The sequence below is a fragment of the Vombatus ursinus genome, unplaced genomic scaffold, assembly GCF_900497805.2.
Source record: "Vombatus ursinus unplaced genomic scaffold, bare-nosed wombat genome assembly UNPS02009975.1, whole genome shotgun sequence".
Classification (NCBI taxonomy): domain Eukaryota; kingdom Metazoa; phylum Chordata; class Mammalia; order Diprotodontia; family Vombatidae; genus Vombatus; species Vombatus ursinus.
Window position 1 is genome coordinate 4,884,146 of NW_020949753.1, and position 20,822 is coordinate 4,904,967.

A 20,822-nucleotide genomic window follows, 5' to 3' on the forward strand; every position below is an offset into this window, starting at 1 on the left:
CTATCTGAAAACAAGCCCTCATGGATTCAGCACCACCACTTTGGCCTTGATTCCAGGGATAAAGTTATTTCAGAATATACATCTAACACTCAAATTTTCATTATATATTAGTAACATTCTCAAGCCTTTGAATTCTCCTCAAAAACTAAACAAATAAATCCCTAAGGTCTGTCTTTAGTCCTGAATTGACTTCAGTTCCTTATTAGTGAGGCAACCTGGCACAGTGAATAAAGTCCTGAACTTAGAAGGTTAGAAAAACCAGCACTAGAACTGCATTATCTTGAAAATGGTCCTACGTGACTCTGGTAAGTACTTACTCACTCTGAGTCCAAGTTTACGCATTTATAAAATGGTAATAAGAATGACAAAAAATCTACCTCACAGGCTCATAAGGATTAAATAAGATAGTGTAGGAAAAGGATTTTGCGAACTTTAAAATGCTAGCAGTGTAAACTCTTATAATTACTAAACCATTTTAGTAATTTTAAGGTTGATTCATCATAAAAAACCGTATAGGGAGAAATAAAACATGACATCAATTTAAATTGGTCAATTCCTAGACAAGTTTTTATTGAGAAGAATTTTCTAAAATGGAAACAATGTGAACTCTGGTTCTCACCATTCACGAAAAGGCTAACTAGAATTTTTTCATAAAATTGATCCTTTTAAAGTCAAGAATGCCCAGAAATGTTCAGTTCTTAAAAGCAGGTTCCGCATGGCCCCCAAAACTAAATTTGAAGTAGGTGATACAAAAGGAATTAGGCTTTTTGGAGACTCTCCAGTGGTGCCGCTCCTTCTGGAGTACACAGCGTCCTAAAAGCAGCTGCAACACTCAGAGCTTCGAGTACAGAACAGCAAGAGGGAAGGAATGGCAAGAAAGAAGCAACCAAGCCAGCTGGGGAGAAAGTGGAGAAGATGGTCATCAGGCACACATTCATTCAGTCAGTCATGTCTTTATTTAGATCTGCAAGTCTTCAAAAAGCAGCAGTGATTTAATTTGGTTTAAGCCATGGCTAAATAAACATGTACAGAAGGCTACTTTTCATATTCCTCTTCTCCTAGCTAGAACGCTTTTCTTCTCTGGAAGCATGCCATTCTATTTTCTATCACACCCACGACGCAAAAACGTTCAAAGACAATTTCAGAAATGAATAAAACCACCATCACAATTAGTGACCTGCCCTCTCTAATCCGCGTTCTGTGCCCTCCACCACTGTTCGCCTGAAGACGTGAAACATACATGGAGATTCTCCAGCCCTTATCCATGGCAGCCCGGCTCTGAGTCCTCACTCCAGTGAGCTCCTCGCTTCTCAGCCACAAGTTTGATGAACTGGGAATGACTGGCATACAGCTTGAGCTTGTCACTGATGTCCACCCATTTCACTTTCCCAGCATCATCTCCTGCTTCTAGAGCCAGATTATCCATCGTCTCACCTGATTACAAAACAAAAACAAGCATTAAAGAAAAAGGCTAAGTATTTTTTTTAAATATTACCATATCTTTCTTCAAGCATTATTGTCAGAATTGAATTTAATACTGCGTAATGAGTGACCACCACCTCCCAACTGCCTAAAAGACAGCACAATACAATGGAAAGAGCGCTAGATTTGGGGTCAAAAGACCTCAGTTCAAATTTCTGCTCCAACACTGTGGGATCTTAGGCAAGTTACTTCACTTCTCCAGGCCTCAGCTTCCTAATGCCGTTAAACTCTAATAAGGGAGACAAATATATTACACAGCATAAAGTGAATAAATACAAATAAATCTACAATTCCATAATCATTTTCAATTAAATCCCTAAATAGAGATAAACCTGTTTAAAATAGTATCACAAAGAAAAAAACTTTTCTATTTAGGTTATCTATATATTCCAGCTCTTAATTATCCTTAGGAGTCAGCGCTAACAAGGAAAATTGAAATATACAAATAATTCAAAAATGTCACTTTAAAGTGATCTCTCCCATCCTCGATGTTTCTAAAGCACTAATTCTTAACCTTTTTGTGTCTGGTGAAGCTTAATACTACTGTGATTTGTTGCCTATATTATTAATCAAAGTAAATATTAAATTTCAGCTAGAGGTTAGTGAAAATAAAGATGTATTTTTTCCCAAAACAAGTTCACAGACTGCTTGAAATCTATCTATGAACTCCTTGGTAAAGAGCCCCTATTCTAAAGAGAATCTATCTCAATTTTTTCCTTGCTCCATCACATTCTTTTATCATATTTATTTGTGTATGCATATCCCCTATACATTTATGTGTGTATCCCTTCCACCTCCCAATATTGCTTCATTTGTTTTGTGTAATTTTGCATTTAATTATCTTTCTAAGTACAGTTTCCCACAACAGAATGTAGGCTTCTTACTATATATAGTCTTTGTATGCCCAGGGCCTAGAACAGTACTGACCCTGACACACAACATATTAATAATATTGCTCAATGAAAGGGCTTCCTCTCTTTCCTCTAATTTTCTAATTAAAGTTATAAAAAGTAAGCAAAAAAGAGATGTGGAACATGGGAGTCTCTGAAAAATCAAGTTCATTTTAGAAACAAAACGAAGTATTTACATTTTAACATGACAAATCCTCACAGGTTGAGAACAATGAATCTGCTTCTTCCTTCGACATAATTTTTTTTTTAAAATTACCCTATTTATTTGTGTAATTCTTTGTCAAATATTTGCTCCAGCAACATGAGCCAATGTTAAGCATGGTCAGAAGTCATTCTGATAAGAAGCAAGCTTCTTGAGAGCAGAGAGGAACTATTTCATTTTTGTAGTTAATGCTTGCCACACAGGAGGTCCATAAATAATGCTTGTGGATTAATAACAAATGGTGCTTGTATTCACTAGGAAAACGAAAGCAATAAGAGTCATATCTTAAAAAACTGTTCACTTTTCAAAGCAATTTTATATGGATTGCCTCACATGAGGTCATGGATCACAGTTCAGTAGATAGGATGGGTACTATTATCTCTACTCTAAACAGAAGATAACAGAGACCCAGAAAGGTTAATTTACTTTTTGGTGCTGATACAGTATAAAAATTAGGACTTGAAACCAGAACATCTGATTCCTAGTCCTATATTCTTTCCAGAATAATTTACCCAGATAAATTTTACCCTATTTCATCATTAAAATACTAAACGTGGATATAGAAATTATTCACTAGTGGTTGGAAATTTCCCTCACATCATTTTCATCAACAGATTTACTCAGAGATTCATGAAAAAGCCAGCATTTATTAACCCATAAATTTCAGTTTTCATTTTCTTACAGCATTTATGACATAAATTCAGTACTTTATATAACATCTTGAAGCTTATTCTATTAGAAGGAATTATATATTTTGATTGTCCTATACCATTTTAAACTTTTGAGCTAATAAGGTACAAACTAAAATTTTAAATACTAATATGAGTCTAGGTGATAGGCCCTATTGTTTCCATGACCACTGGGTGAACTTTTAATCTTGGTCAGCTATTTCGCAAAAAAACAAAACCAAAAAAAAACCTTGGTCACATGAGGAAACATTTAACTATGTGAAACAAATTCCTCCCCACTACTGAGAAGACTCTTAAGTTTTTTGTCTAATTACAACAATAATACAAAAGGCAGCATGTTATTAATGCAATGTCCACAATAAGGAAGGCCCTCAGTACATGCTAACAATATTCTCTACCTGTTTCATCATGGTAGTTCACAGCTTCTGTCTCCATCCATGCATTATCAGTGTTCCGAGGGTCATCCACATATCCCTTATAAACCTGGTATGAAAGGAGGTAGGTAACACAATGTGCCAAAGAGATAGAAAGACTACGTTAGGCATGGCTAGAAAAATTAATATATATCAGGCCAGTTCAAATTCAAGAAAAAATGTCGGGAATTTTTTTAAAGTTTTATAATTTTTAAATCCAAAATAACTACTGAGTTCAGTAGCTTAAGATGAATGAATGGATATACATATTTATCTCTCAATAACTCTTAGGAGTTTAACAATATGGGAAAGGAAAACCTTCATAATTCAGCCTCTACTAACCTTTGCAATTGGTGTAATTCAGATAGAGGCTGTGTGATTAAAAAGTTCCTCATTTTGTATGTATTCTATGCACATAACTTAGAGGAAGGCAGAAGGTTGTTCTTTCTATGTTCTGACTGGGAGAAAGCTATATGAGAGATAAAAAACAGTGGCCCTAGACATTTGGAGAATACTACAGAAGACACATCAAGAAACAAACAAACAAACAAAGCAACTGATCTAAGAAGGTAGAAGCAAACAGGGAAAAAGTTTGGGGAAAGTATCACCTTACTGGACTAAGCTAGATGCCAGAGGAAAAACCAGTTTAAGAGATAGAGGGCTTTTGGGTTCAAGCTGGGAATAGAAGAGGACCTTGCCTAGGTTCACAGCAGTTGTGTGGTGAAACAGAGTTGTGCCTGATCATCTTTAAACATAACCTTATTTTCCTCAAGAACTTGGGCAAAATTTCCTTGGGCATGGAAATTACTCTAAATTTTAGTAACCTAAAGCAACTATAAACTTCAGCTAAGTTTGGAGAGACTCAGCACCAGTTAAGATGAACTCTAGAGCCCTCCAAAACTCTAGGAACTTTACAAGTCTGTAAGATGCTTTTGGTAGCGCAGAGCGGAAACCTCACTTCTGCTTAGCACAGTGCCTGGCACACAAGAGATGCTCACAAAACGCTGACTATCTGACAAGCCGCTGGGAAGCAATTTCTCACCACTAAGTGTTCTTGGCTGAAGAGTTTATGCAGCTGCTCTTCCATCTCCTGCTTCTCGGCACTGGACTTCTGTAAGGAGTTCATAGCCTCTTCACCAAACTCGCGCTTTAAGGTAGCGCTGATTTTCTCTCCTGGATCCACCATCCCCTAGCAGACACATGAAAAAGCACATCTGAGTATCTGCCTATCCATCTAAAATGTATGTTTATACACATCAAGATCTAGGGGTACAGACACAATCACACTCCCTGAGGGCAGAGACTATCTTTCCATCCTCAGTACACTGGATTCTGGATGGCTGATTGATCTATCTAAAATGTATGCTTATACACATCAAGATATATGGGTACAGACACAATCACACTCCCTGAGGGCAGAGACTGTCTTTCCATCCTCAGTACATTGGATTCTGGATGGCTGATTGATCTATCTAAAATGTATGTTTATACATATCAAAATCTATGGGTACAGACACAATCACACTCCCTGAGGGCAGAGACTATCTTTCTATCCTCAGTACACTGGATTCTGGATGGCTGATTGATTTTAGCACAGGCAGCTACAAAAATTCTATCAAGTAGTTAATGAGTTCACCAGAGGAAGTTACTTCATCAATGTGAAGAGTTTATAGGGGGTTAAGTTTTTGTCTGAGACCTTGCATTTCCCCATAGGGGATGCGGATATCTCAAGGAAAGCATCAAGGATGACCTAATTAGCTCAGAACCAATTCTTTGAGCCAGACCTATAAAAGACAGTCTTTCTGCAATAGCCTCCCCAACCCCTTTTTCTTTTCTCAGAAGACAGACCACAGAGCAGCCGGGCCAACAGCAGGTTTGGGTTCAGAAGCTAGGAGTCAGGAAGACCTGAACTCAAATCCTGCCTCTTTATATTTACTAGCTATGTGACCCCAGCCAAGCGCTAACCTAGGAAAGCTGCAGGGTAGTCTCTAGAACAAATTAACTTAGTCATATATGTCTTAGTAGATACAGTTTTCCAAGCTGAAAAAAAATCATAGAGCCTTCCCAGCCTTGTTTCCTACTCATTGTGCCTGCTTGTGGTTTGGAGGTGACCTTCTCAAAGTCTCTGAGATGTACGCTCTGGAGGCCCTACTAAGTGGAAAGACTCTGAGTACAGGCCCAGAAATGAACTTTGTCTCTATCATCTGAGGCTCATCACTACCAGGGTGGATGCCAGCTAATGAGTACTGATGCCTCAAGAATCTCATTAAAGACATGAAGGCATTGTGATGAGGAAAGACAAAGGAATCACCTACAATAGCTAAATATCTTGCATCTTTTCAAAATATTCAAGAAGTATCACAGCCTATCTGTTTTGGCTGAAGATTTCTGAGTAGAGGAGTTACATGGTCAGACCTGTGCGTTAGGAACATAATCTGGCGGTCATGTGTAGAGAGGTGATTAGGGAAGGGAGAGACAGAAGAGAACAATCAGGAGCCTACAGAAGGCCAGCCAGGCAAGAAGAGCTCAGGGTGTGTGCCACAGCAGGGGCCGTGTACGTAAAGAAGGGGAAAGATGTGAGAACTGGGGTGGAGGCAGGAAGAGTAGGACGTATCCAAGGTGGGTGAAGAAGAAAGAATCAGAGATGACTTCAGGGTGTGAAGGACACGTGGCACCATCATTAGAAATAAGTCTGGAGGAGGGATGGCTAGTTTGAGATGCCAAGGATATATCCAGATAGAAATATGTAACAGGTAACACAAGACTAAAGTTCAGGAAAGATGTTAGAAAAAGATCTACAGATTTTAAAAGAAATGATAGCTAACTCCATGGGAGCTAATCACTAAGAGGACACAGAGAAAGAAGAAAAGAGTCCCAAAAAGAGCTTTTTGGAGAAACCTATCCCAAGTGTGTAGGAGAGGATGACCAGCAAAAGAAGGGTCAGACAAAGGAGAGGAGAATGAAGAGCAATGTCAAAGAAGCAAAGAGGGGAAAGACTATCCAGGAGGAGGGAGTGGTAGGCGGTGTGAATATCTGGAGGGGGATGAAGCAGGATAAAGCCAGAGAAAATACCATTATGTTTAACAATTAAGAAATCATTGGTAATCATGGGGAGGGCAGTTTCAGCTGAATAGTACTGGTAGGAAGAGAGCTGAGAAGTGAGTGAGAGATAAAGAAGTAGAGGCATTGAGTGGAGACGTCTCCAAACTAAAATGGACCAATAAATGTTTAAGTTAAATTGAAATAAAAACATACCTACTCATCTTAGCAGTCAAAAGCTCTGAGTTCAAGTCCTTGATCCTCTACTTACTAGTCACACGGCCATGGGCAAATGACATAATTTCTCTGAGCCTCAGGATGCTCCTCTGTAAGATGAGAACACTGACTAGGTGACCGTTAATTTCCTCCTAGTTCAGACCCCCTGCCTCGGGCCATAACAGTTATGTGACTGAAGCCAAGGCTCCTAACCTTTAGTACTCCAGGCACCCTTAGAAGACGTAGACTGCAGGGCGAGAGCTACTGTGCATCAACAATAACTCACGCTCTGCAAGCACAGCACTGTGCACACTGTAGGTAATTAATGTTTGCAGAACCTTAACTGCTATAGTGTTTTAGTGCACTTTATCCACAACAGCTCCACAAGGTAGTAAAACTATTATTGTTTTCTCATTTTACAGATGAAGAAATATACTCAGGAAGGAGAATTGAGATTAACATCATTTTAATCCACATCCATCCTATCAGTTAAGGAAGTTATGTTAAAACATACACACGAGAAATTCATTTCATTCTCTTGGTTTTAACACCATTTCCTATCTTAATCCAAACAGATGAGATCTGTTACTGAAGTGATAAATTACCTTGCTTACATAAGTAAGCCTATGCCCCAGTGAAACATTCCTAGACTTTTCCTGTGATTACTGGTGTAGTTTCATTTTCCTACATACTCTTTTATCTTTCAAACAAAACAACTGTTTAAATTAAAGAGAATTAATAGGAAGGAAATGTTAAATCCTTAAACTAAACAGTTATATCTAGTTCTCAGAACTTTTTAATCTTTAAGATTCATTTATTCAACCACTATTTACTAAGCATATGCTATAAGCATGGCATTATATGAGGGATATAAAAGAAATCTATCTTTAATGGCAGAAAGCTAATTAGAAAGAAAACACATAATACATGAAAATACAAATACGTAAGACATCACGACTAAAGAGTACAAAAAGATAGCAAACAAGATAGTACCTTATAATCTGGAAACTCAGGTAATATATGACTAAGTATATATTTGTTTAAGACCCAAATGAATAATAATTTATAAAGAGGGGGAAAAATCAGAATAGGATGGAATATTTAGGGTAGGTTTCATAAAACTTGAACGGGGCCACAAAAAATACAGTGGACTCAGATAAATGAAGGGAGCCAGAAGGGTATTCAAGATTGGGTGATGGCATGAACAAAGGTACAGTAGTGGAATAATTGAAATGTGTGAATAAATAAATAAGGTCAATGTGAAGGGTTCTCAGAAATTTAAAAGGTAAACTGGAGACAGATTAAAGGAGTTGCTAGCATGAAATGTAAAAATTTGAAGAGCACCTGGTTCAAATCCTGGCTCTGCCATTTCTGTGTAACTTGGGCAAGAATGGACCTAGAATTTTTTTCATCTACAAAATGAAAGGAATGGAATAGAAGGCCTCTTATAGTCTCCCCAGTTTTGAATGAGAGGATGGTTTCAAAGACTTTGTAAACCTTAAAGACTATATAAATGTAATTATTTGGGGCAACTAGGTGGTGTAATAGATAGAGTGCCGGGCCTGGAGTCAGGAAGACTCATCTTCCTGAGTTCAAATCTGGCCTTAGACATTTACTAGTTGTGTGACCCTGGACAAGTCACTTCACCCTGTTTGCCTTGATTTCCTCATCTGTAAAAATGAGCTAGAGAAGGAAATGGCAAACCAATCCACATCTCTGCCAAGAAAATCCCAAACAGAGTTACAAAAAGTCAGACATGACAGAAAAAATAACTGAACAACTAAAAATGTAATTATTATAACTACTGTATTAGATTATAACTATTATTATTATAACTATAAGATTCTACGATCTGATGACTACAGATGTTACTAATAGTTCTAAGTGCATTATTTCATGACCTTAGGAAAACCAAACTAGTCAAACAACTCTCAGCAACATGTCTTAATTCGAGAGTCACTGTGCTGAACACCGGGGAAACAATGGCAAAAGTGAAACAGTCCTTACCCTAAAAGTGCTTCCATTCTAACAGTGGAGACAGCATGTCTATAATACACTCATGAGATAAACACAGACTGGATGGAAGGTCATCCTAGAAGCAGGAGGCAGAGGAGAAGGGCAGAACAGGAAAGGCCTCCTGCTTCAGGTGGCATTTTGAGCTAAGTCTTGAAGGAAACCAGAGAGCCTGGAGAGACTGGAGGAGGGCGTTCCAGGACGGGAAGACAGTCACTGCAAAGAAATGGAAATGGAGTGTCCTATGCAAAGAACAGGCACAGTGCAGATTAGATAGGAAGGCTTGAGGAAGTGAGTCAAGTGAAGAAAGGAAGGAAGGGGCCAGGTTGAGAAAAGCTTTAAATGCCAAAGAATCTTACATTTCACCTTGAAGTTATTTAATAGGAAGCCATGTAGGCTCGCTAAGCCAGGGGATGACAGGTCAAACCTATGCTTTGGAAAATAACTTTGGCAGCTACACGGAAGCCCGAATGGACTAGAAGAGACTTGAGGCAGCTCAACAGAAGGCTGTCCAGCTAAGAACGATGAAGGGGAGTGGCTACGCAAGTAGAAAGAAGGGGACACATGAAAGAGATGCTGGTAGAACAGCAAAGACAAGGTTTTACAAGTAACTGAATATACAAGTGAGAGGAAGGAGTCCAGATTGTCCAGACTGCAAACCTGGATGACTCAGAGGATGCAGCATCCTAGATGATGACAGGGAAGTTTAGAAGTGGCACAGGTTTAGGGTTACAGAAAATGAGTTCTGTTTTGCACGTTTTGAGGTATTTCTTACTATGCAAGTTTATTTGGTTATTTATCTTTATTGGTGATTATTAAATCAGTAAGAAAATGTTAATAAATTTGAAAAATATAATTTTTACTTATTTTTAGTTCTTACCCCTGGGATTGCCCATTCTCCACAGTCTTTCCTTTTGATTGCTACAAATTGTAAGATATTTTTCCCAGAATGAGGATGAATGACTTTATTTCCACTGCTGTCCCTTTTCCACCTGAAAATAATAAAAAAAGTCTTTTAACCTAGAATAAAGTAGGTCAGAATCTACATATGCTTGAGAATAAACAATAACAATCATAGCAACCTAAGTTATTATAAGCAAAGCACAAATCCAATTTCATTTAAGCTGGCTAGTTTCCATTTGTGAATTAGCATTATGAGCAATGGTCACTGTCTGTATTAAAATAACTTGAATTTAACACCAGTGCAAAACTAGGCCAAAAATCTATCATACTTAATACAATAGTCCTCTTACTACTAATTCTCTCATTATTGAGAGTATATGTAGTCCTTTAACATCCAGGGCACTATAAAGAGTGTTTAGGGAATTTGTGGTATAACACAAACATAGACTTGGGAAGAACAACAAGAATTTCATTTTTAGAGAATTACAGGCCTCAGACCCCATCTGTACTTGTAAAAGGAATTTTTTTTTACAACATAATAATCAAATGGTTTTTCAGATTTCTCTTAAAAATTTCCAAGGAGGGGGGAAGTAAAAAAAATACCTACTCTGAGGCCAGCTCAGTGCACTTCTGGATAGGTCTAATTGTTTGTAAATTCTCCATACATCAATCCAAAATGAATCTTGCTATAACTTGTAACCACTGCTCATAGTTCTGTCATCATGTTTCCTACCACGTCTTTGCCCCAAATCTCTTCCCCAAGCCAAATACCTCCTATTCCTTCAATTGATTCTGTTTATTTATTTATTTATTTATTTTTTGGCTAGGCAATGGGGTTAAGTGACTTGCCCAGGGTCACACAGTTAGTTAAGTGCTATGTGTCTGAGGCCGGATTTGAACTCAGGTCCTCCTGACTTCAGGGCCGGCGCTCTATCCACTGCCCCTCCTTCAATTGATTCTGAAAGGACAAGGTCTTAATGCTCATTTTCTAAACAACTTTCACGGTCAACATCCTTCCCAAATGCGATGCCCAGACCAGGACTCAGTGCTCCAGGTGTGCTCTGACCAGGACAGAGGACAAGAGGACTATCAGCTCTCTCCTCCTGCATTCTACACCTCTCTTAATGCAGCCGAAGATTACACTGGCATTTATTTTTGGCTGCCTTGTCTGGTCACACTAGTAACCCACATTGAGCTTACCGTTCACTAGATCTTTTCAAACAGCCTGACTGTGTGAAAATAGGTCATCAGAAATTTTAGGAACGAGAGAATTAAGATCCACTACCATTTGCTTTTATTTTGGGAATTTGCCCCATATTATTAGATTGAAAGCTAAATCAATACTAAAGTTTTTCTCGGTCTCTAAAAATCCCAGAGTTCAAATACACCATCCTCCCCAAAAACAAGTTCGTCTTCATCCAACCAATGCCCATTTGCGCTGAGGGTTTGACTATCCCAGTTTCGCAATCCTGGAATCATCCTCCTTTTCCTCCCCTCTCAGTCTTGTCAATCCCACCTCCACAACGTAGCTTACATCCACTCCCTTCTTCCTACTCATGGGGTACACACCACCTTAACTCAGGTCCTTGTCGCCTCTCCCCTGAACAACAGCCTCCTCATCGCTCTTTTTGCCTCAAGTCCCTCCGCTCTCCAAACCGCCCTCCTCATGGTCAGTCAATCAGTGATCACGTATAAGGTATTCCTCACACGCCAGGTACTGCGCTAAGTGCTAGGGATTAAAAAAAGAGGCAAAAAACAGTGCCTGCCCTCAAGAAGCTAACAATCTAACGGCCAAGACAACAAGTAAACAAATACACACAGGAGAGAAGGCACTAGAATGAAGAGGGGTTAGGGAAACCTTCCTGAAGGAAGACAGGGAAGGTAGGAGGCACAGATGAGGAGGAGAACATTCCAGGGGTGGGGGACAACCAGAGAAAATGCCCACAGCTAAAAGACAGGGGGTCTTGTTTGTGCAAAAGTAAGAAGGCCAGCATCACTAGAATGGAGAGTAATTTGACAGAGCTATCAAATTACGACTTCTACAGCACAGACCTGACAATATGAATAGGCAGAGGAGAGCAAAATGTAAGAAGACTATAAAGGTAGGAAAGTGCCAGGTTGCAAAAGACTTTAAATGCCAAAGAATGTTATACTTCATACTGCATTTAACAGCAAGCCACTGGAGCTCAATAAATAAGGGGGTGATACGGTCAAACATAGGCTTTAGGAAGATCACTGTCGCAGCTCAGATTAGGATGGATCCGATGGGGAGATACTTGAACCAGTATGAACGACCAGGCGACACCTGCACTAGTCCAAGCACGCACTGATAAGAACCTGTACTACTATGTGAGTGGAGAGAAGGGGCCGTAAAACAGAGATGTGAAGGTAGAAACAAGACTTGGCAGCAAACTAGATGTGAGGGCGAGGAAGAATGCGGAGTCAACACCGGCGTAGTGAGAGCGGGTGACCAGGAGGACAGCAGTGTCCTCAACAGTAACAGGAAAGTTGGGAAGAAGAAGAGGGCTTGGAGAAGAAGAATGACGAGTTGCTTTGGAATGGACGGAGTTAAAGACGTCTACAGGACATCCAACTCTAGACGTCCGATAGGCAGCTGGTGATGCCAGACTAGAAGTGAGAAGAGAAGTTAGAGCCAAACAAACAGACAGAATCAGAGCTAACCAAACAGATCTGAGGCTCATCTGCATGGGGAGGATAACTGACCCTGTGGGAGTTGATGAGATCAAACCAGAGCACACAGGGGAAAAGAGCTCTCAGGACAAAGTCTTGGGGACGCTCAAAGTTAGGGGGCATGGCCCAAAACCAGAAGGGAGACTGAGTAATCAGACTGGTAGGAGAAGATACAGGAGATAACAATGTCACCAAAAAAAATGAGAGGAGGGAGAAAAAGAGACCAGGATGGAGAGGGTTTAGAAAAAAAGTAAGAGGAAAGGACATGGAGACACCAATTCTAGATGGCTTTCTCAAGGTAATTAGCCACAAAAAAAAAGGAAGAGAGATATCAAATAACAGCTACTTATGATGAATGGATCAAGTGACAGTTTTTTAAGGATGGGGGAGACAAGGGAGTGTTTGTAGTTAGCAGAGGAACAATCAGAAGATAGAGAGAAACTGAAAATTAGAAAGAAAATCATAGAAAAGGAGGCCATCTGCTGCAGAACATGGGATGGAATGGGATGAAGGCTGCAGGGAGAGGGGTTTGGCCTTTTCAAAAAGGTCCACCTCTTCAAGTGAGATAGGGATAAAAAGGAGATAGTGGGGAAAGACGTCTGAGTGAGCTGAGATGGAAAGGAAGAAGAGGAAAGAGGGAGTCATTAAAAATGGCCTTTTCTAAGGTTATGAGACAAGGTCCTGAAGGAGACTATGGGGGAAAGGAGAGTCGTAGGAGATTTGAAGAGATATGAAAAGGTCTAGAACAGCCTTGGTGGTGAATCAATCATACATGTGTAAAATGGAGAGGGCCTTCCTTCAGTGAGGGCCCAGTCAAGATGATAGAACATAAATCTGTAATAGATCTAGTCAACAGAATTTTGTGATTTTCTCCAGCTCTGTTCAATAGCCCACGAATAGAAGCAAAGACTACAAAAATGGTGGGACTAACCTAAGGGGCTCAGTAAGGCATGATCACCAACTATACAAGAGGGAAGGGGCCTGAGTGTAGATAACAGTGTAGAGATGGGGGTAAAGACAGGGAAGGGAAGAGAGCATACCCAGTGCTTCGAAAAGAACCAAGATGTGAAAAGATTGGAGGTCACAGTAAGGAGAAATAATAATTCCTAATATTTATGTGTTAGGGCAGCTAGCTGGCACGGTGAACAGACTGCCAGGCCTGGAGTCAAGACAACTCATCTTCCTGACTTCAAATCTGGCCTAGACACTTACCAGCTGTGTAACTCTGGGTAAGTCTGTTTGCCTCAGGTTCCTTATCTGTAAAATGAGCTAGAGAAGGAAATGGAAATCCACTTCAGTATCTTTTGCTCAGAAAACCCCAAATGGGATCATAAAGAGTTGAAAATGATTGACCAACATAATACTTTAAGGCTTGCAAAGTGCTTTACACACATTATTGCATTTTATCCTCCTAACAATTGGGAGCTAGGTTATCCCCTTTGTACAGCAGAGGAAACTGAGGCAGTTAGAGGCTAACTGAGTTGTCCTGGATCATACAGCTAGTGTCTGGAGCCAGAACTGAACTCAGATCTTCCTGATTCCAGGTCCAGTGCTCTATCCATTGTGCCACATAACAGGGTTAGAGATTTTAAGGCACAGGTAAAAATAGAACGATAAAAGATTATGATCAGGTAAAGAGATTTCAGAGTTCACAAATACAGAAGAACACTTGTGGGTGATCAAGGGAATGACGAACTTGGTGTGCACCTGACATAGAACAGAATAGTGAGTCATGGGAATTAATAGAATGAGTTGGTACAAAGCTGAAGTCTCTATAAAGCAATCTTGTGCTGGTTCTCAACCAAGAGAAATGAGGCCCATTTATTGAAATTCCAAAAGAATGTCATAAAAATTTATCTTCATTCTAGACCCACTGCATAAACACTGAAAACTGTGTTATTACAATAATTTCATATGACCAAGATATGACTAATCAACAAGCACTTATTAGGCAGAAGATGACAGGAAACAACACACAAGAAAGGAGCCAAGAGAAAAACCTTAAGTTTCAAATGTTCGTATATAAACGCACAAAGCTCAAGCTTCGAGCATGATCAGTTAGGAGTCCCAGGACAAGAAGGCAAATATGACCTCAATGGTGTCACTGCGGGGTTGGAAGGGTGAGACCAATACTTGCAGTGTGGCTCTGTATACGTAGATCTATTGAACTGAATAACAGAGGGAAGATGGTGTTGACACAATGTCCGAGGTTAAGAAGATATACTCATGTATAAGAATCAGAGAAGGCAAGCATGGTAGAGACCAGAGGTGAAAATCAATGAAGGTAGAAAAAGAAGCACTTACTGCCTCGGGCCCTCCTTATATTATCTTATTTGGTGGCGAGTTCACCAGCACCAAGTTCAATTACTATCTCAAAGCAAATGATTCCCAGATCTCTTTACCTACCCTAGCCTCTTTTTTAATCTCCACACCCACATCACCGAGATGCCTACTATTGGACGCTTCAAAACAGATGTGCCAGAGGACTTTCAAACTTACAGCTCATCGTATTTACACCCAAACCCTCCCCTCTTCTGAACTTCCCTCTTACTGTTGAGGGCACAACCATGAATGAATGAATGAATGAGTGAATGAGGTAAATGAATAGATGAATGAAAAAAGGCATTTATTAAATGCCTACTATGTGCCAAGAACTATGCTAAACACAAGTGAGACAGCTCCTTCCTTCAAGAAATTTACATTCTAACGAAGAAACGAAACACATATAGGGAATCTAGAGGTGGAAAATGAGGGAGATGAGTACAGACAAGATGGCGGTGTAGCAGAAAAGAAGTGCAACTGAGCTCTCCCCAACAACTCCTCTATAAAAATCTAAAAACTGCACCAACCAAATCCTGATTGGGAAGTCCAAGGAAAAAATCACAGTGAGTCATCTTTCCAGGCCAAGTCAGTGTAAGGAGAAAGATGGAGAGGTCTGCAGACATTAAGATGAGGTCTAGCTAAAAACAACTGCATGGGACAAAAACAGGATTGAGGCTGGGTATCAGGGCAAGAAGAGTGCCAGACCCACAGAAAGGCCTGACTTCGTGCAGAATGCAGGATGATTCCTGAAGCATTGTCATTCGCTTCCCCAGTTCCAGATCACAGATGCAGGGGAGACTGAGGAACAGATCTGCACCTAGTAGTTCAGATCCCTAGGCTATGTACGTGCAAAGACCAAGATCAAGAGAAGGAGTTGTGTGGCTCTAACCCCAACAGCAGAGCAGATGACCAGTAGATTCTTTCTACCTCTACTTTGCCCTCTAGTTCTAAGAGATCTGGAGAGGGTGGGGTTTTTTTCTAATGATTTCTTGAAATATGGTGTCTAGGGCTGGGGGGTTTTTTGGAGGGAAGGGGGATTCACAGCTTTGAAGTAATCCAATGATTCTAAAATTATCTCTCCTTGATCTGTTTTCTGTGTCATTTGTTTTTGTTATGAGATACCTTACATTTTCTTCCTTTTTTCAGTCTTTTGACTTTGTTTTAATATTTCATATTGTCTCCTGGAATTATTATTATTATTTTAGGCAATTGGGGTTAAGTGACTTGCCCAGGGTCACACAGCTAGTAAGTGTCAAGTGCCTGGTCTGAGGCCAGATTTGAACTCAGGTCCTCCTGACTTCAGGGCTGGTGCTCTACCCACTGCGCCACCGAGCTGCTCCTATCTCCTGGAATTATTAACTTCTATTTGGGTTAATCTAATATTCAGGGAGTTTGCTGCTTAGGTAAGGTTTTGTACCTCTTGTGCCAAACTGTTAATTCCCTTTCTAATTCTTTTTTCCTTGGCTCTCATTTATTTATCAATGTTTTCATCTAGTTCTCTTATCACATTTATAAAATATCTTTAATACTTTTGCTTCTATTCTTCCAGGAATTCTAGTTGTGGACAAGCAGTATGATTCTCTGACTCAGTCTCCACATCTCCAAAGAGTACCTAGTATAGCACTACACACACCCCCCCACCCCAGGTTCTCAAAAGACAACTGGTGAATAAACTAAATTATAGATCGTACTTCTATGGCAAATATAATTTTTCTCTTTTTGGTCTGGACCTGTGATTTCACTCATGTAAGAAATCCAGATGAGAAAAATCTCTTTACAGCAAATTCTCTGTCAGAAGGCAGGATTTTAATCGAGGTCTTCCTGACTCTGAAGCCAACTCTCTTATTTATTAAAGAAGTAGTTTTGAACTCAAATAGAATTGGAGGCCACTAATCTATACATAGGAAACCTTGTGGGACACATACTGACTTAGTTTTAAAATTCACTATTATCTGATTTACCGTACTTTTATTTATTTTGTTAACTATATCCCAATTACATCTTACTCTGGTTTTGGCCACATTTGGGAGTGTTGTGTGCCATGCGTTTAACGCCTCTGCACTACGCTACGCTGTACGTAAGGGGACATGGCAAATACGATTATGCAATATAAAGCTACAGTATATTTAGAATGCATTTTCAATTCAAACAAATGTTTATTCAGCACCAACTACGTAAGAGGCTGCAGAATGAGCTGAAGAAGGAAATGGCAAACCACTCCAGTATCTTTGCCAAAGAAAACCCAAACGGGCTCACAAAGAATTGGACATGACTGAAAAATGACTGAACAACAACAAATGTGAAAGACACTACGCTGGGCACTTGGATATAAAATACCGTAAGTGAGAGTTTAAGGACGAAGTTTATGTTTTTCCTCAGCCTTTCATTTCTTGACTTGTAAAGTTTCAGAATTTCTACCTAGTAATGATGGGATCTGCAGCATGGTTTGGGCCCCAACGTCCCAAAAGGCCCCTGCCGATCAGTCCTGTCCGACCTGCTGGATTTCTAGAAGAGAGAAACAAGACAGTAATTTGAATTTTATATCTTTTTTTATTTTCCAAATAGAGCCCCATCAGCATAATCCAAAAGAAAGAATAACAACAACTAGAAGAAAATCTTGTCTTTAATGTTATGGCTCATTGATATCTATGAGCCGTTTGGTTTTTAATCTTATCTTGCTCTATTCTATTTTACCTCCTGGACTTAACCCAAACGAGAGATTTCACTGACTAAAAAAGCTGCATATCACAGAAGACCCTGTGATCATTCCACTCTGAACCCACACTTTTCAGGCTGGATTATAACCAAAACTGGACTCCTGAGAATGGTCAGGTGAGATAACAAGTATTCATCTGTTTGATGACTTGTCTATCCAGATGATTTCAAATAACCCTGACTACCCTCTTTTCTTGCTTACTCTCCTCCTCCCCCCCAAAAATTCATATCTATAACCAAAAATAAAAATGCTTATTAGGGATGCAAATTTTGTTTCATTTTTTAAAATCTCAGAAATGCTGATTTTACAAAATTTAAGAAACAAAATATAACTTAAAAAGTTGACTGAGACTCAACAAATAGTAGTAATTCAATGACTCAACAAATTTCTTCCAGGTAAAATGTTCTTTGAAAACCCAAGTTACCGTGGTGTGGTGATAAAATTTCCTTATTAGCAATCTTTCCAATTTGCTATAGTTCCCATGATTTCCCCCATATTTCACTGTCTGGCGGTATCTCTTTCAAATGCTTATTTCTCTGTGGCAGCTAATTCATTTTTTTTTTAGATGCACAGAATCCATTCCATAGCAGACATATGAATCCACAAATTTAATTATACTGTTTTAAGGAAAACTCATTTGTTTACAATACAAAATGGTAAAAAAATAAAATATTCTTGTTCTCAAATCTATTTTAGAATGGGATTTTGCTATACAACATAGCAAAAAAAAAAAAGTTTTATTTTCACTCCCATATGTTTAGTTGACTGCATAACTTCAAAATGTATTCCCACCAGACAACTGCACTAAATTTACAACTCTGAAATCAATTCCCTGCAAAGTTACCCAATAAACTAGTTATGCCACCAGAAACAACTGGTGGTTCAGCCACAGTACCTACCTAGGTCGTCCATTTTCAATCTCATACAAGCCATTCTGGCTCTTTCGTTCTACATGTCCATCCTTTTCATTAAACTTTGGAGAAAAATTTCTTTCACTATAAAGAAAACAAAAACCAGTGCCAAATAAGTGGTGATAATTTAATATTTCCAGGTGTTTAAAAACTCAATCAGTTATTCCTCAAAGATAGGTAAGGCTGAAATAGAATTGTTTCTATCTGCTTTTAAAAGCTGACTTTCACTTTCCATGTTCACATCCATATCTCACTTCCAAATAGTAAAGAATAAAACTAATTTATGCTTCAATTTTTACAAAGATCATTTGAGTAGCTTACTAATAAATACAGTCCACACATTATCATAAATTTAAAGATATACTCATTAGGTTATGTCTTAAATTTATGCCCCAACATCTTTTTTACCCCAGTCTAGGCATGTGATTTCATCAGTTCAGGGAGTTCCTTGGTGAAGAAATTCCATCTACTACTACAGATCAACAACTGCTCGGCAACTACATCTCACAGGAGTCACCTGGGCACTAAGAGATTTAAATGACTTGTCTAGGTTCATAAAACCAGTGTGGGTCAGAAATAGGACTTGAGCCTAGGCTATTCTGACTAGGAAGCCAGTTTTCTAACTATTTTACTAATCTGCCAATATTTACATGCTATCTATTGTAAAAGATGAAGAGGCAGAGAAATTCTATGAAGAACTTGATAAGACCCTGCTACTTAAGTTAACATATGTTTTAATATTTGATAACTTCAAATGCAACAGGAGAGGAGGACAGAGTAAAATATATTGGAAAGTGAGATTCAAAATCAGGAAACAGAAGAATCCAAAGACTTGTAGCCTATACAAAAGCCTCACAAATGCCTTACCATGAGTACTTTTCTCAGGAAGGGAATTAGAATTAGTAACAACACAGAAAACGAAATTGACTAATGTTAACAAACATGAAAAGGCTAGTTACCAAAGTGAGTCCAGCCCCAGCAACAGACCAAAGATGCTTTCTGAGACTGAATCTACCTAAGCACACCCCAAATAAGCTAGACACACAAATGACTTAAAAAGTACAGAAAAGTAAAATCCCATCATGTTTATTGTTTGATCAAAACACAATATATTTTGCAAAGCAAAATACCACCTTACAGATACCTCTTAGGTCCATATTAAGATCATGAGATTCCTTGAGAGAAACAACAAAAATAATCTGGTTCTGATTATTAATGTCAAGGAATAAAACACAGGTATGCACGCTTGCCAAAGGTGTTTGCCACTGTTACAGAGGCCATCCACTACAAAAACAAACAAACAAATAAATAAATAAATAAACAAAATAACAAAAGAGAAAGAGAGAGAGAGAGAAGAACAATTTCCTCTAGGTGGTAAAGTCCTCCAGTTGCTCCTGTTTCAAATGACATTCTGCTCATTGCAATAAGCTCCACAAAACTTCAGCACCTCCTAAATGAGACTCACAAGCACTGTGCCAGACACAGAAAACAAGACAAAGGTGAAACAGTCCTCTTCTTCGCATGGGGAACCGACAAATGGATATGGAGGGATATGCAAAAGAGATACAAAGCAATTTGGGAGAAAGGTGGCTCTAGCAGCTGGAAGAATGGTAGGACTCGAAAAAGAAACAGAGGAACTTGGGAGGGGTGGGAGGGGAGGGAGGGAGAGGATGAGCTGTTTTGAACATGTTAAGTTCAGCTGCTCAGTCATCACCTACATCTTGGACAATTTGCTGCAGGTGTAAAAATAGCTGGGTTGGTCTCACAACAAAAGCAACAGCTCCTTATGAGCGGGGATTACTTCATTCTTCATATTTGTATTCCCAATGCCTGACACACAGCAGGTGCTTTATAAATGCTCAATGATTCATTAATAAATTTTCAAAAAACCCCACAAAAACAAAGGATAACAGACGAACAGACGACAAGCTGAAATCGTCAAGAGACCCAGAGTTAGACAAACTAAGACATCGTAGGCAGGATTCATTAGATCCTGGAATCACCGACTGAAGCACTAAAGAAGTATTCGTGAAAGGAGAGGAGAGAGATAGAAGAAATTCAAATCAAAACACAGAAATGAATACAGCTTACTAATGATAAAATCCATAGAGCTCTTTGCTAGTCCAAATTACTCTAAGACTGAGTCTGACTAATTTTATCACTTATTTAATAACAGAAGAGCCAGATGAAATGCTGACTTGAGAATATATCTGCATTAACCCCATGCAGATGAATTTGCAAAATTTTTATAAAATGTATACATATATGAATAAGTTCTGCACTGCTATGAATTTAGATGAAATTTTCTCATCTT

The 20,822-nt window shown here is 39.0% G+C and overlaps 1 protein-coding gene across 2 annotated transcripts in view; it reads right to left on the reverse strand.

Moving 5' to 3' along the window:
• Positions 1–539: 539 nt before the first annotated feature.
• NUDT9 (nudix hydrolase 9) overlaps positions 540–20,822 on the reverse strand; it is a 31,287-nt gene continuing 11,004 nt past the window's right edge. For both annotated transcript variants that reach the window (XM_027853367.1, XM_027853368.1), the window contains exons 3-8: positions 18,497–18,592; positions 17,300–17,386; positions 9,846–9,957; positions 4,740–4,886; positions 3,683–3,767; positions 540–1,434 (exon numbers count right to left, since the gene is read on the reverse strand). In XM_027853367.1, coding sequence (XP_027709168.1) covers positions 1,259–1,434; positions 3,683–3,767; positions 4,740–4,886; positions 9,846–9,957; positions 17,300–17,386; positions 18,497–18,592 — 703 coding nt within the window. In that variant the 3' untranslated portion in view covers positions 540–1,258. The remainder of the gene's footprint in view (positions 1,435–3,682; positions 3,768–4,739; positions 4,887–9,845; positions 9,958–17,299; positions 17,387–18,496; positions 18,593–20,822) is intronic.